The 15,149-nt window shown below is 52.0% G+C and overlaps 1 protein-coding gene across 2 annotated transcripts in view; it reads left to right on the top strand.

Moving 5' to 3' along the window:
• The first annotated feature begins 4,183 nt into the window (after positions 1-4,183).
• Smad7 (SMAD family member 7) overlaps positions 4,184-15,149 on the top strand; it is a 28,263-nt gene continuing 17,297 nt past the window's right edge. Inside the window, exons 1-3 of one of the 2 annotated variants that reach the window (XM_034518153.3) lie at positions 4,184-6,411; positions 7,735-7,788; positions 12,725-12,796. In XM_034518153.3, coding sequence (XP_034374044.1) covers positions 5,799-6,411; positions 7,735-7,788; positions 12,725-12,796 — 739 coding nt within the window. In that variant the 5' untranslated portion in view covers positions 4,184-5,798. Of the gene's footprint in view, positions 6,412-7,734; positions 7,789-12,721; positions 12,797-15,149 lie in introns of both variants that reach the window. The other variant, XM_034518152.3, reaches the window with a different exon arrangement.

Genomic DNA, 15,149 nt, shown 5'->3' with positions numbered 1-15,149 from the left:
CATGGAGAGACACGCTATCTACAGCATCACCTCTACATGGGACCTGGCCAACTTGTCTTTTGCTACGAGACTGTCAGCAGTGATTTCCAGGAAATGAGAAAAGCAGGCAAAGATTAAAACAATTTACAGGTCTGCATTTGTGATAAGTAACATGCTTACTTGCTTCAGAATTCAAGAAGTCCAAAAAGTGATATGCCTGGATTCCCCACCCAGCTCTGCCCAGCAGCTGTCCAGGGCCCTTGTCTGGGGGTTGGTGAATCTCTACATGATTGTGTATTTAAATGTCTATTCCCATGCCACTTTTTCTGGTTGTTTCTGTCTTCACTGCTACAACGAGCAACCACTTCATGTGTCCTCACCCCACACTCAGTACCTAACTTGAGTGCTCTGGACAGATACCTGGCAGACACTCTGGATCAGCTGACAGCGTGGCTGTAACGCTACAATATTTGATGAGTCAGGGCTTATGGTGTCTTTATTTGATTGTGAATCAGATGCGTTTTCATTCACTTAGTTCGAGTTCTCCCCGAGATAAGGCAAAGAAGTGCTGAGCGCCCGCCAGCCTTACTCACGCTGCCTCACTTTCGTAACCTCACTTCCGTCTGTAGAGCTGCCAGTTGAGGATGGTTTAGGGCTCACTCACGCATTCTTTAGGGGGACGATTGTGCAAGAAATGTTGATATTTTCCAATTGTTTCTCCTTTTGGCTTTTGCAAGAAAAACTGTCCCTGCCTCACCCTGACCCCACCCCCTGAGGCACTGGGAGCTTTTACTCTTCCATCTTGGAACCTCTAAAAAAATGGAGAAAGGAACCAATAGGCAGAATCTGGTCCTCCTAGGGAGGAGGTTTTCTGCTTTTGCTTGTGGTCATTTTGAGATGTCAAGAGTTTTGGTAGACTCTTCTCAGCCTTGATTTGGCTCAAATCAGGCCCTTCTGTGAACCACCTCTCCTTGACACGTGCAGAGAACTTACTTTTTTTGAGGCCACTTCCTGCTCACTTTGCTGCTCTGGGACCTAGGGGCCTTGGCTGCTCAGAGGCCTCAGGCACAAGCTGATATCTCTCTGTTTCAGCTCTTCTCCAGACACCTAGCCAATGGGCTGTGAGCGGAGGGACTGGTGATTAACAGCCAGGTCCTTAGCCGTCTCCATCCTTGTCTGTCTGTCATAAGTCTGCTATTTTGGTCTCTGTGACTTGTGGCTGCACCATGATTAGGGTTTGATTACTATCACCAAAGTGACTGAAAGATGAAAATAGAAGCCACAACAGGAAATAAACAACTGCAAATAAGATATTTCATTCCATATTCTCTGCCAGAAAACGATTACAATCAAATTCATTCACAATAGGCTGGATTCCTAACTTTCTTTGCGAAAGGATCAGAATAGTCTGAAATCAGTGCCTATGGGTCCCATTCGTGACCGTGAGCTGAAAGAAGAACCCTCCCTTTCTAGGCATACCAGCCAGGCAGAGCTCTACTGCTGGCTTCGGGCTTCTGGCTTCTTTCTTGGAAAGGGAAGGAGTAAGAATGTGATGGGGTGGGGCTGGCTGTCAAGAAGGTTGGGATGTTAACAGATTCAGGGGATGCCAGGGAACCATAAAGCATCGGCCATTGCAGCTACTTGTCCAGCATCCCACCCACTGTTCCCTCAAGTAGTAAAATGAAGGAGGAAAGCCATGGAGAGAGGGCAAAATAGAGGTGACGCCTGAATTAAAACACCCACAATTACACTAGATGGGAACATAGCTCTGCAAGTAGTTGCACGTTCCATCCAGACAAGCTGTGACATCAGATTCAAGCTCCTGAAATATCCATTACACCTACTTGCCTCATGTGTACCCAGGCCTTTCATTACAAAGGGGATTAGCACCACTCACGTCTCCAGACTTCTCCAGATTGTCCACGTAGCCACAGAGCGTAATTAGAAGGGTGACATTTGCTTTCTGTTCATTTAATTCTTCCTGTCACCTGTAGCCTGGTTTAGCCTCTCTTGTCTACCTAGAGAAATGGGACCCTGCAAGACCATGACCCTTCTCTAGAAAGCCTTAGAAAGCCTCTGATGGTAGCATCTAACCAGAGGGCACTGTCCGTACAAGTTGTCTGCCCAGTGAGCTGCAGAACTCCATGAAGTAACTTTTTAAAAAAGGCTTCCTATGTCTTTCTAAGGTGTGTGTGTGTGTGTGTGTGTGTGTGTGTGTGTGTGTGTGAGAGAGAGAGAGAGAGAGAGAGAGAGAGAGAGAGAGAGAGAGAGAGAGAGAGAGAGAATATGCAGTGCCGAGGAAACCAGAAGAGGGTGTCAGAATCTCCAGGAACTTGAGTGCAGTTACGAGGTTCCGGAAGTAGGAGTTAGGAGGCAAATTGAGGTCCCCTCAAAGAGCAGCCACAGCTCTTCTGAGCCACCTCTCCAGCCCCTTCCTATTCTTTTCTAAAATGACACATTTCCTAGACTGCATTTCTGTGTCTTTGGTCATTCCCTGCCTGTAGCAGTGGAGTCATCTCTCCTCCTTTTTTTCTCTGGCCTTCTTGACTTCCCAGGTTGCTTTAGAGTGTTCAGTGTTCCCACACAATTCCAATAAGGGGCATTTTAATTTTTAGCAAAATTACTATGCTATCCAGTAACTGCCTACGTGCCACTGTCGTCCTGGACCTGCTGATGCTTCTATACTGTTGGCATGTTGTCTTTATCCCACGACATAGGGTCCCTAGCTGGGAAGAGGATCACGTAACAAAACTTGTTGGGTTTTTTTATTCATATGATTTTAGTGTGGTAGGGGAATGGTCCAAAAACCTAATTCGAAGTGTTGATTCCTACTCTGTGTTGCTAGTAGCTGAACCCAGAGACTCTAATGAATTATATTTGCAGCCCTCTAAATATGTATCAAGTATCTATCAGGTTAGAAACAAAAGTTACTGGAAAGAAAGGGTATTTACAATTTATGTTTTCCAGAAGATATAATTCCGGTGGGGAGAATTAAATATTACATTCCACTTTTTGTAAAAATTCCTTACCCCACCTCCGTGAGTTTCATTACTGTCCTAGTATTACAATTTCAAGAGACTTTTCAAAAACCCAGTAAATAAGTGAGGTTGGATCACCATGCCAACTAGTTGTCTCAGTAACATTTAACACTCTAGTGCTATCGTCTGACCAGCACCCGGGACTTTTGCTTGACAAATACCTTTTCTACTTTGAAGCAGTCACCTGCATCTGTGGCTGGCCTTCTCTGGAACCTGAGGTCAAGGGATAAACTCTCTGACCCTAAGCAGGCCCCTCAAGATGTTGAATGCTTTAAGCAGGTCTGTTCGCTGGGTAACGTTCGCGCGCCGGGAGGCCGAGTGGCGGGTGCCGGAGGTCTTCCAGGCCGGGAGGAAACCTGCCGGCGGCGTGCAGGCGAGCTGCACCCCTCCTCCCTCCAGGATGCTGCCCCTCGTTGCTCGTCAGCCTGCCAAATGCATTCCAGAGCTGTGCACAAGACACACTTCTCCAGGCAGTCCTAGAAACCCGAGCCCGGAGCGGGAGAGGGCGGGAGGGAACGCGGCGGCCGCTGAGGTCACATTCGCGCCGCCTCTCCGCCCTCGGTCGCCCGGCTGTTCCCTCTAGCACACACTTCCTAGGGCCTCTGTCCTGGCCGGTGTAAATGTCTTTGAAACAGACAGCGATCTCCTCCCCTTTCCAAGGGATCCGCCGCCAGGGCCTTAAAACAAAACGAATGAATGAAGCGCCCGGGCGAGCTCCGCTGGTCTAAATCGGGCCACTGACCGGCTCATTCCGCTCCAAACTCGCCCGCTCTATGCCCCCAGCTCTTCCGACTTCCCCCTGCTCCCGCTGGGTCTCCGCCGACCCCCGGGGCCGTCTCGATCTCCCACCTCCCTCCACCCGTGGGTACCCCTCTGAAGACCTGGGTGAGGGTGGCGGTAACTGGGAGGGGGGTTGAAATAGCTTTTAGAAACCCGATCTGTTGTTTGCGAAACACAATCGCTTTTTTTTTTTTTTTAAAGCGACAGGGTGTCTAGACGGCCACGTGACGAGGCCGGAGCCGGGCGCGCCACTGCGCAGTGGAACCAGCCGAGCGGAGGGACGGGTGGGGGGGGGCGGGAAGGAGGCGGCGGCGGCTGGGGGCGGGGGAGGGAGGGGTAGAGGGGGGAGGGAAGGGGGCGGAGGCGGGAGGCCTTGCGGGAGGCGGCGAGCCCTGGGCACATTTGCTCGCTGATCGGCGTACAGAGGATCTTGTCCCCGAGCTGCGCCAGCAGAGCCAGCCGGGCGCCTCGCTCGGTCCACTCGCCGCGCCGGAGAGAGCTGCCTGAGACGCAGCCAGCCAGCCGGCGCCACGCCGCCGAGCGCTCGGCCCCGGAGTCCCTGAGTGCGGCGCGGCGAGCCCCCAGCGGCGGCAGAAGGACTTGAGCGCCAGGAGAGGGCGGACGGGGGACGAGGAGGCTCCCGGGCGCGACGAAGAGAGTCTCGGAGGAAGAGGCTGCGAGAGGACACCGGGCCTCCTGCCGCCACTGTCGGGTCGGGGCCAGCAGCTCATGCGAGCAGCCCCGGCGGCCACCCGCGGTCAGGAGAAGGGGTACCGGCGGCCCCCACACTAGCTAGCCCGCCGCCTGTGCCCTCGGGGGCGAGAGCTTGCGACCCGCCGGAGCCCGCCGCCGCGCCGCCCTCCCCCGCGCTGACAGCCCCCCGGGGCGCAGCCGCCGCCGCCGCCGCAGCATCTTCTGTCCCTGCTTCCCCAGCGCGGAGGAAGTCCCCACCGAGGACCTGGGCCCCCCGGGAGCACAGGAGGAAAGACCAGAGACTCTAAAACACCCAGATACGCAAGATTGAAGCAGTCTAGCCAGACCTTTCTGTGGATTAAAAGAAATACGATTTTTTTTTTGGCAGAAGAAAAGGAAAGGAAGACCGGCGGGGTTCAGCAAGGAAAAAAAGGGGGATGTAACTCGTGGATACGTGTTTTTTTTTTTCCCCACCCTTCCAACATCTTGTTCTACTTTGTAAACATTTTCTCTTTTTAAACCCGGGCTCCATCCGGTGCCCTCCAGACCTCTGAGGTGCGAGGAGGTGGTGTTTTTTTTTTTTCCATTGGGGGCTTTGCATATTTGGTTTGGGGGTTTTTGAGAGACCCTCCAGACATCTCAGGAGGGGTGAAGTCTACTCGGCCCCCTCCCTCAAGACTTCGCGTGCACAGAATTCGAGGAGATCCGGTTACTAAGGATATAGAAGAAAAAAATAAATCGTGTGCCTGCCTTTTTTTTTTTTAATTGCCTGCTTCTCCCCACCCCCAAATTAAGTTGCTTAGCAAGGGGGAAAGAGGCTTTTTCCTCCCTTCAGTAGCTCAGCCTAACGTCTTTCGGTTTTTTTTGCCCCCGAGGATCTTCCATGTAGGAAGCCGAGGCTGGCGAGCCCGACACTCGGGAGCCACTGTAGGGGGGCCTTTTTTGGGGGAGGCGTCGACCGGGGCTGCCTCGGCCGCCCCCAGGGAAGCGGCGGTCGCGTTCCTCCGGGGCACGCCGGGGCCCGAGAGCCGCGCAGGGCGCGGGCCGCGCCGGGTGGGGCAGCCGAAGCGCAGGCCCCCGATCCCCGGCGGGCGCCCCTGGGCCCCCGCGCGCGCCCCGGCCTCCGGGAGACTGGCGCATGCCACGGAGCGCCCCTCGGGCCGCCGCCGCTTCTGCCCGGGCCCCTGCTGTTGCTGCTGTCGCCTGCGCCTGCTGCCCCAACTCGGCGCCCGACTTCTTCATGGTGTGCGGAGGTCATGTTCGCTCCTTAGCCGGCAAACGACTTTTCTCCTCGCCTCCTCGCCCCGCATGTTCAGGACCAAACGATCTGCGCTCGTCCGGCGTCTCTGGAGGAGCCGTGCGCCAGGCGGCGAGGACGAGGAGGAGGGCGTGGGGGGTGGCGGCGGAGGAGGCGAGCTGCGGGGAGAAGGGGCGACGGACGGCCGGGCTTATGGGGCTGGTGGCGGCGGTGCGGGCAGGGCTGGCTGCTGCCTGGGCAAGGCAGTCCGAGGTGCCAAAGGTCACCACCATCCCCATCCCCCAACCTCGGGTGCCGGGGCGGCCGGGGGCGCCGAGGCGGATCTGAAGGCGCTCACGCACTCGGTGCTCAAGAAACTCAAGGAGCGGCAGCTGGAGCTGCTGCTTCAGGCCGTGGAGTCCCGCGGCGGAACGCGCACCGCGTGCCTCCTGCTGCCCGGCCGCCTGGACTGCAGGCTGGGCCCGGGGGCGCCCGCCAGCGCGCAGCCCGCGCAGTCGCCCTCGTCCTACTCGCTCCCCCTCCTGCTGTGCAAAGTGTTCAGGTGGCCGGATCTCAGGCATTCCTCGGAAGTCAAGAGGCTGTGTTGCTGTGAATCTTACGGGAAGATCAACCCCGAGCTGGTGTGCTGCAACCCCCATCACCTTAGTCGACTCTGTGAACTAGGTAAGAAGTTGTTCTGAGTCCACCTTTCGTTCCCTCTGGCGAGGAAATGCTGGTAGGAATGCTCGAGGGTGTGTGTATAACCTCCTCGAGGAGACAAGGGAACTAAATCAGAAGGGAAGAGGGGGACCTCTGACATTCCTTGGGGTTCGATTTCAAGATTTTTCTCTAATGCACCGTACCCCCAACCTCCAGAGGAGGGGACCCAGGAGTACTACTGCTTATCCTTATGCTGTACAGACATGCTGCAGAAAATGACTCTCATTTCCGGGTCTGCAAGGGGATACAGAAGTGGGGATCACGCTTCCCCCGCACCCGGAAAGGCGTTGAGGTGTGTGGCCGAGTTGGATTCGGCCCAAGCCCGCCAAGGAAGGCTGGGAGAAACTAGCTTTAGAGGCTGGAAAGTCTCTCCTTTAGTAAATAAGGACAGTCACGTGGGGCACGAGTGGCCCAGATACGGTCTTGATCACAGCTTTGGAGTTTGGGGGCCGTGCTAGGATGGAGACTGAACTGGGTGTCCATTCTCAGCTGTGCAAGCTTCAGGGTGAGGAGGAAGAAACAGGCTGGAGAAGTTGAGTGGCCTCTACTTTTTACCTTTATTTCGCACAGAAAAGCATACAGTTAGTGGTCCTTAGCATGTCCGACACTCCCACCCCCTGCGTTTCGGTGATGTCCCTCCCTGCTCCATAATTGGCCTGGGCTTCATGGCTGGAACCCTGAGCAGGTTCCTCCCCATGTTATCCTGCTAGGTTTTCCGTGCCTTCTGTTTGCTCCTCGTCTTTGTGCTCAGGGTAGAGGGGCAAACCCTATTCCCCGCAAGTCTTCCAAGTTCACCAGTAGAAAAACCAGGGGTGTTTTTTCTCAGGTGGGCTGGGTAGGATTCCCTAGTTGAGTGCGTGGGTGCCAAGCTCAGCAGCGGGGGCGGAGGTGACTTGTGCTCCTAGAGGCGGGCAGGGCCGAGGAAAGTGGAATCTGTAGTTGTAGGACACTAAGCAGCCCCAGGCGTCCCCCCACCCTCTGAACTGTTGAGTGCGCGGCCCAGCCGCTGGAGCCCTGGCCCAGCCGGTGGTTTCCAGCCCGGCCCGCCGAGCGCGGCGGCGGCGGCCGCAGACGTGGAGGAGCTGAGCGCCGAGGCTGGCGCCAGGCGGCCTCTTTTGTTTATCTGACAGCTAAATATCAAGGCAATCACCGCCTCGCGGCCCTGCCTCCAACCCCCACAACTAAGACAAACAGTTGGGCTAAAAGAATGCCTGAGTTATCGTAAGTTTCTATCTCTGTTTTCTCATGGCTCAGCCTTTATATATCCTTTTACTTTTTTAATTTCAGAGTCTCCCCCTCCTCCTTACTCCAGATACCCAATGGATTTTCTCAAACCAACTGGTGAGTAGATGGTCTTTCCTTACTTAGAACCCTGGTTTTTGTGTTTAGGTTGGGGCCTGGGTTGGTGCTATGTATGGATGCTCAAGGAAATTTTCCTCTATTGTAAGTTTGGTAGATTTTCCTCTTGTTGTGATTGGATTTTTTTTCCCTCATAAAGATAGTTTCCACCCCACCCCCCAGATATGTCTTACAATTCGTTCCTTTTTTTAATGCATTTGAACTGTGTGACGGAAGTTAGTTCAGCTTTAACACATGGAGGCTTTTAATCCACCAAATGTCTTGGGAGCCAAATAGGACAGGTTGATGGAAACATTCTGAAGCTTTGTAAGTGCCAGAAGGATCTGTGGGTAAGGATGGCTAAATGGATGAGGAGTGAGTCTGAAGAGAAGCTTCCGTTTGGAGTAACACACTAGGTTAAGAAGTGCAACAAGTTTAGAGCAGACTGTGTTACCCCTGTTCAGGCACCCACAAGTCTGCTTTCTCCTGGGGTTTTCTCAGAATTCTTGGTAGAGAGACCATGAAAGTTTTCAGTGCAGCTCTGCTTGCCTGCCTGTTGCTTTCTCGCCGGATGGCAGAGGGCCAGGGCAGAAGCCCATTTGAGACTGGCACCAGCCCTGTTGTGGTTGTCTGCATTCAACTTCTGGCTGGCAGTCCTAGGGCCCATCCCTTAGAGCTGACAGTGCCAGGGGACAGGGTCAGCAAAACAGATTGGGGGTGGCTGCAGGGACAAGTCCCGCTTCCTTCTTGCAGTGGAAGAATTACAGAATGGTTTGCTTACAAGTCCGGGCTTTAGCTTTGTCTTTTGTGTCTGTTCTGTGGTGCTTACCAAAAAAAAAAAAAAAAAAAAAAAAAAAAGGCAACACTTGTGACGTCTTTGCTTTGCCAAGGAGAGGGAAAAGTGAAGGGCTGGCCACCGTTTAGCTCTTGGAACCTTTTGCCTCATGAGTTTTGGCTGTTGCACAGGTTCCCCCCCCCCCCATTTTTCGGGGACTTTGTCATAAATTAAAATGCTTAATGAGTGTGTAAGCAAAGCCCCAGCTAGCCCTCCCTCCACATGCTTCACCAGTTCTCTCAAGTTGGGAAGGCGTTGCTGCTTGTCTGGTGTCTAATAGGTGGCCTGCAGAGTCTGTGATATTTTGCTTTCGTTTTACAAAACACCAGATAAATGGTCATTAATGACAAGATAACCGGCTCTCTGTATTTGCAACAAACTTTAGCTGGCATTAGCAAACTCTGAGGGCTGTAACTCGTCTTGAGTTTGCAGCCTAAAGAATCCAGAATTGTTCCATGAGGTTACTTCTCCTGGGGTCCACCTCAGTTCTTTCTTTTGGCCTTGAGTTTCCTCATTCGTCTTTCATATGTGGCCTGTTAACCTTAGACAGGGAAGCCCTGGTGGCTCCAGATGTGAAGACAGCTCTGGTAGAGGTTTTCCTAAAGTCCAAACTCCATAGCAAAGAAAGACCATGTGTTCTTGGATTTGCCAAAAAGATACTGGGGTAAATCTGTTCACAAGATTTCAGCAGTCATTCTGGCAGGCCAGGACCTCATTTTCGGGGAGCCGAGTGATATATTTAATCATTAGCAAGTGTTGACATTAGGTAGCAAAATGTGTGTAAACAGAGAAGCCACAAAGACAGGAATGTGCCATTTCCAAGGAGGGGAGCAACCTTCCCCCAGATCAGCCAATAGGAAGTGATTAACCTGCCAATCGGAAACCCAAGCAGCTGGTTACTCACCCCAAATGTTTTGCTTCAAACAAAACAAGAAAAAAGACCCAAACTCAGGCACTGCCATGTAGAACATGGAGAAAGGATCAGAAAAGTCCCCGTTGAGAGAAGAGTGGTCAGGACAGGAGGGCTCAGGGGACTGGTCTAGGGCAGATTGCTGATTGTGGTGACCCAGGCAGGGGTGTTGTAGCTAGAGTTGCAGGGGACTTTCTCAAGTCCTACATTTTTCTCCCTACCCCCTAGTGTGTGGGAAAGTGTTGACCTGGGGATTTAGATATTCTTTCCCAGCTTGAGGTTGAGGAGTTTGGTGTTGGTGTAGGTGAAGCAGAAAATAGAGTTTTACAGTGGACAACTGTTAAAATCCTAATGAGCCGGTACAACTGAGGGAATCCCTTTTGTGAGGTCTCCTGCTTTAGATGAGGAGGCACAGGGAAAGGCTCTGGGGCCTGGTATAGTTGAACTGAGGGATCCTTTGGAGGTTGAACTGGGAAATCTGTGATGGCTCTAGCCTCTTGAAGGGTCTGCACTAGGTCTACCTAGCTCTCTGTATTTCCCAAAGCAGTTGTGTGCAAGAAGTCTTGCCTGGACCTCAGGACAGGCGTGACTGTGACCTATGGCGTTTGCAAGGCATGAAGCGACTGCGGCTTTGCCATCCCTCAAGGAAGAAAGGGTTTGCTGTTTGTGTTCCCACATCTCACCTGTAGAGTGGAGATGCTGGAGGGAGAGCCTGGATGGGCTCTGGTTCATCTTAGCTCTGTATCTGCTGACTGGCTGAAGGGATGGCCTCTCGTGGTACAACCTTCAAAGCCTACCAGAACGGCTGGCATCTTGATCTGCCATCTGGCCCTCTTAATTTAGGTCTCTTAACTTTTTTTTTCCCCAAGTCCCTTTAATGAATGATTAGGTCATTCATTCATTTATTTGGTTATTGCTTCCATCAGTCATCATACAAAGTAGTACTGGTGAAACTCAGAAGAGCTAAGTGGGAAAGCACCTTACAAGTTCCCCAGGCTCTGGGTTGCACTTCTCTTGGAACGGCTGGGAGAAGGGGATGTGTGTCTTTGTTCCACAGAACCCAGGGCTTAATTAGGTGTTTGGTAATGTGCAGTGGTAGAGGGGATGCCAGAACAGTCCAGCTCTCCAGGCTGGGCTCTGGGGAGCAGGAGAAGAGAGTTTGACTTGAGAGTTATCTTTGCAGAGTCTTTGGTGGGTGGAATCTAGACGCCAGAGACTGGCTTAGCCTGGCTAACTCCAGGGAAGAAGGTTTGGGAATGGAAGCCCATGAATAGGAGCTGGTCTTGGGGGTGGTTCAGCTTCCTGGGTGGCCCCTGGCCTAGTCAAGTGGCACCTCAGTTTACCTGGGTGCCTCTCAAATGCGTTGCTGCCTCACAGGGGTGGTGGGGAGGCCTAATTAACCTGTGTAAATCCCTCCTAAGATCAAAGACGATGCAGAGGGCAGAGCACATTTCATAAAAATCACTTGTGGTTGCATCTTGGAGCTGGCTCACCTTTGATGTGAGACAGGCTGACACGCTGACTGAGGTCTCCAGGCTCTGCCCTGGAGAGGCCAGGCTCTGCCTTTGAAATACACCTTGCCCTTGGCACGCAGCCAGCTAGAGCTGGGGGGAGTGGCCATGGGGTGTCTTCCATTTGGGGGAGCGGATGAGGGGAACGAGAAGCTGATCTGTAGAGAATGGTGGGGCCAGAATTGTAATTTAGAAAGTACAGACTTGCATCACACACCAAGGAACTCCTTTGTGTGCCTGCCACCCCCCCCCCATTGTTTTCCATTTGATTAAACATGTGTCCTATAAAGCTGTTTATTCCTGCTAGGAATTATTCTCCCCATTGAAGAAATGAGATGTGTATGTTCTTCTCTTACCCCCTGCTGGTCGTGCTCCCTCCCATTTCAAAGAGGTTTTTGTTAAAATTTTAAACACACTGCTCAAGTGCTATATATACCTGAGTACCCCCACCTCCCTTTCCAACCCACTGCAGCCTTGGGGAGGGAAGCACAGGAGGAGACATCGTCAGCAGAGACTTCTGGGCAGGTCACCTTCCCTGGTCAGGAACTAGACGGCCATCCCAGGCTGCCTCTTGTCCTAGACTGTCCTGCTTGCCTCCAGGCTACTCTTTGCTTTGAGTAACTATTTACCATTGTGGCCAAAGAGATGCCTGCTAATGCCTGGTAGCTGGGGTGGGAGGACTGGAGTCTGTACAAGCCAATGGTGCAATTGCTTTTTCAGAACCAAACTGTCTATGAGGACTTAGGAAGAAGTTTGATGTTGGCAGTATGCAGAAGAAACTTACAGGGGCCTGTGTGTTTGCATTCCAGGGGACTGATTAGTTGTGGTTCCTGGGAATTATTATTTTTTTGTTGTTGTTGCAGTTGCTTGGAGGGTGTTTGTAGAATCTGTTTCATTTCCCAGCTGGAATTGTCATTATCCTTGTTAACATTGAGGTCACTGTTGTAAGCACCTGGGAGTTGGGAGAGGGGTATAGGATATGGAATCTGCTGGTTAAGGTCTAGTAAAGAAAATGGAAGGATATCATGCTAGAAAGATTGTGTAGGTACTGAGGTAGGCAGCCTTGTAGAATGGAGGTGTCTGGGTATAGTTTCCAGATGAGTTTGGACTCAGCCTGGAAGTGGGTAGAAAATTTCCCTCCATTGTTGAGAAGTCGGTCTTGACCTGATGGGTTACACACATGAATACATGATGGAACTGGTAGAAATTAGTGAGCCTGTGTGATTTCTGTACTTGCTGTATCTCAGTTAAAAGGGAACATAGTTTTTCTGAAGGCCAGGATGAGACCTTTGTCTCTAGGAGTGGGAGGCAGGAGGCTTCGTGCTTGATGGGAGAAGAGAGGACAGGGTTGAGAAAGTACACCTCGAACCTTCCTTGACCTTGGGAGTTACCTGAGCTCAATGGGAGACTTATAATGGAAGAGAAATTCCAGGCAGTCTGTGATTGAGCCTGACCTGACTAATGATTAACTGGCCGCCTGGAGCCTAGACGGGTGACAAGGTGCTGTGGTCTGTCTTAGGCTGGACCATGAAGCCGAGTAGACCATTAATAATCTGCATGGTGGCTGCGAGTCAGCCCTTTGGAATGTGTGGTCTCTTCTTTCATGCTGCTCAGAGTGTTCGTCAGAGTGAGTGCTGATGTTTTTATTTGTGAATTTACTTTTCTCTTTTCTGACTGCAGCAGATTGTCCAGATGCTGTACCTTCCTCCGCCGAAACCGGGGGAACGAATTATCTGGCCCCTGGGGGGCTTTCAGGTAAGACACTTTCTCTTTTCCTAGAGATTGCTGGAGGCTAAAAGGAAGGGGGGTGGCAGTTGGTCTGGAATTGTTCTCATTTACATGTGCTTTAAACTGGACACATCCGGTGACTGTAGAGCCGTTCAGCTTGCCATTCTGATGTCTGTTTTGTGCCAGGACCTTGCCCTTCCCAGGAATGGGAAGTCTGGAGTCAGCTAGGAGCTGTGTTGTGGGACGAGTTCAGGGCTAGTTTTCATTTTTAAGTTGAGTGTGTGTGTGTCATTCCTCACATGAGGTCAGAGGATAACCTGTGGGAGTTGTTTCTCTCCTTCCGCCCTGTGGGCTTCAGGGACTGAGCACACGGAAAGCTTGGTGTGGTGGGCGCTTTTACCCTGTGAGCTCCTGTTTCCTAAGGGATCCACCTCGCCCCTCCCTCATGGTTTTTGATGCAACCCCCCCCCCCCCCGACTTAAGTTTCTTCCATGTGTTAATGTTGGCATGATCTCTCGTGCTTCAACTCTTTGCTCTTGCACGCATGCCTTGAAGGAGACAGACCTACATTTGCTTGAATGGATCTCAGCAGACTGTGGGGTTCTGGAGCATCAGGGCAGGGCTTGCTGTAGTTACCATAGCTGTCCTCAGCTGGACAGGCTTTCTCTAGGCCCTGGAGAGATGGTGCTGGAGGAGGTACCCTGGGGAAAGCCTGTGGATTATTGTTCCAGAGGGTAATATGGCAACTTCACTCTGGGAGACTGTTCTTTCTTTTCTAAGAACGTTTTCTTCCCTTCCTCTCACCCTTCCACGTCATCATTATTTTCTAAGAACTAGTTAAAGCAAGAGAGAAAGTAAGCTGGGGTGGGGAAATTCCAGGACAGTTCTGGGCACTCAGCATAGCTGGCCTTCGGGCCATTGGTGAAGGTTGTAGTGTAGCATCCCTTAGTGGAAGTAATAGGACCACCCTTAGACCTGTTGCAGTGTGGCTCCTCGTGACTGACTGTTGAAGTGTTTCCCCTATGTGTTGGAGAGATACAGTTCATTCTGGACTCACATCCCAGTCTCGCCCCTGCAGGAATGGGGCCTGCTGGGAAATGGCTGTAGGGAGACCCTGTTTGTTTTGATTTCAGTGCAGTGTACTCTGACTGTTATCTGAGACTGAGGGTATTGTTTACTCAAAGCTTCTAATGAGAACTGAGCAGGAAAAGCAGGACCCCAGGGGGAGGAGGGAGTGGGCCCTAGCAGCCTAGGAGAGGGGACCAGCATGCCCTGGGAAGGCTCCTTGTCTTTGCTTTCTAAGGCTGAAATGAGGTGAGAGTTCTTGAGGGAAAGAAGAAACAAGAGAGGAAGAGTCTGAACAGAATAACACACTCAGGATGTTGTTTGGCTTGTTACATTTTTTTAAGCCCTGGGTGTGCAGGGAGGAGCCCCAGCTTCTCCAAACCACATAAAATAATCAAGGGAAGTGGAGCTTTCGGAAGGTTTGTCTTATTGATAACATCTTGTCTGTCTCCTCTGCTGGAGGAAATGACGACACCAGGCTGAGAACCACCGGCCTGAGAGTTCCTCGCCCCGCCCAAGGAGCAAGCAGCATGACCTGGTCAGCCAACCTTGTTTCCCAAAGTTCCCAGAGTCCATCCAGTTCTAGAAAGAAGCTGGGAAGCAACATTCTAGTGCCCCATTCCTCAGACCCCCTGGGTAACCGCAGCCCCTTAGACGGATGAGGTTCTGCTAGGGTGAAGTAGTGTGTCTTGCAAGGGATGGCATGATATAACAAAACTGCAAAAAGGAAAAAAAAAAGGGGGGGGGGGTTGGGCGGGAGAGGCCGCCACATGAAAGAGCATTTGTTTTGAATTTCAGCTCTTGGTTTACTAATTCCCAAGGCTTCGAAGTTGGAGCGCTTTCTTCTCTCTGTGTGTAGTCGGTGCTGGGTAGTAATACTGTGCTCGGGATGTGGTTGCAGAAAGAACTTTTTGGGTAGATGCCAATGGTTTGGGGGTATCTAGAGTTGAGGTGAACAAGCACAGAGAGAAACTACCTATACTCTTTGTCCTGTGAATGCCCCCGAAAGGTGGTTTCATGAGTTCATGAGCATGGGCAGAAGATTTTATATCTTCTGGAAGGCCAAGCCTCCTTTTCCTTTTTTACAGAGGCGGTGCTGGGTGTGTGTGTGTGTGTGTGTGTGTGTGTGTGTGTGTGTGTAGGCTGGGGTTGTTGAATGAGGCCAGCGAAGATAGGAAGGGGCTCCTGTAGTGGACACTGGGGTGAGGCAGGGCTGGAGCAGGACGGGCATCAATCAAGGTGGGGGGTAGTTACACCCCCCTGAAATAACCTCTGGGAGTCTCTTTCACAGGCCCTGTGTGCTGCTTTCCTTCCT

The sequence above is a fragment of the Arvicanthis niloticus genome, chromosome 14 (assembly GCF_011762505.2).
Source record: "Arvicanthis niloticus isolate mArvNil1 chromosome 14, mArvNil1.pat.X, whole genome shotgun sequence".
NCBI lineage: Eukaryota > Metazoa > Chordata > Mammalia > Rodentia > Muridae > Arvicanthis > Arvicanthis niloticus.
This window is presented reverse-complemented; position numbering and strand designations above follow the sequence as displayed.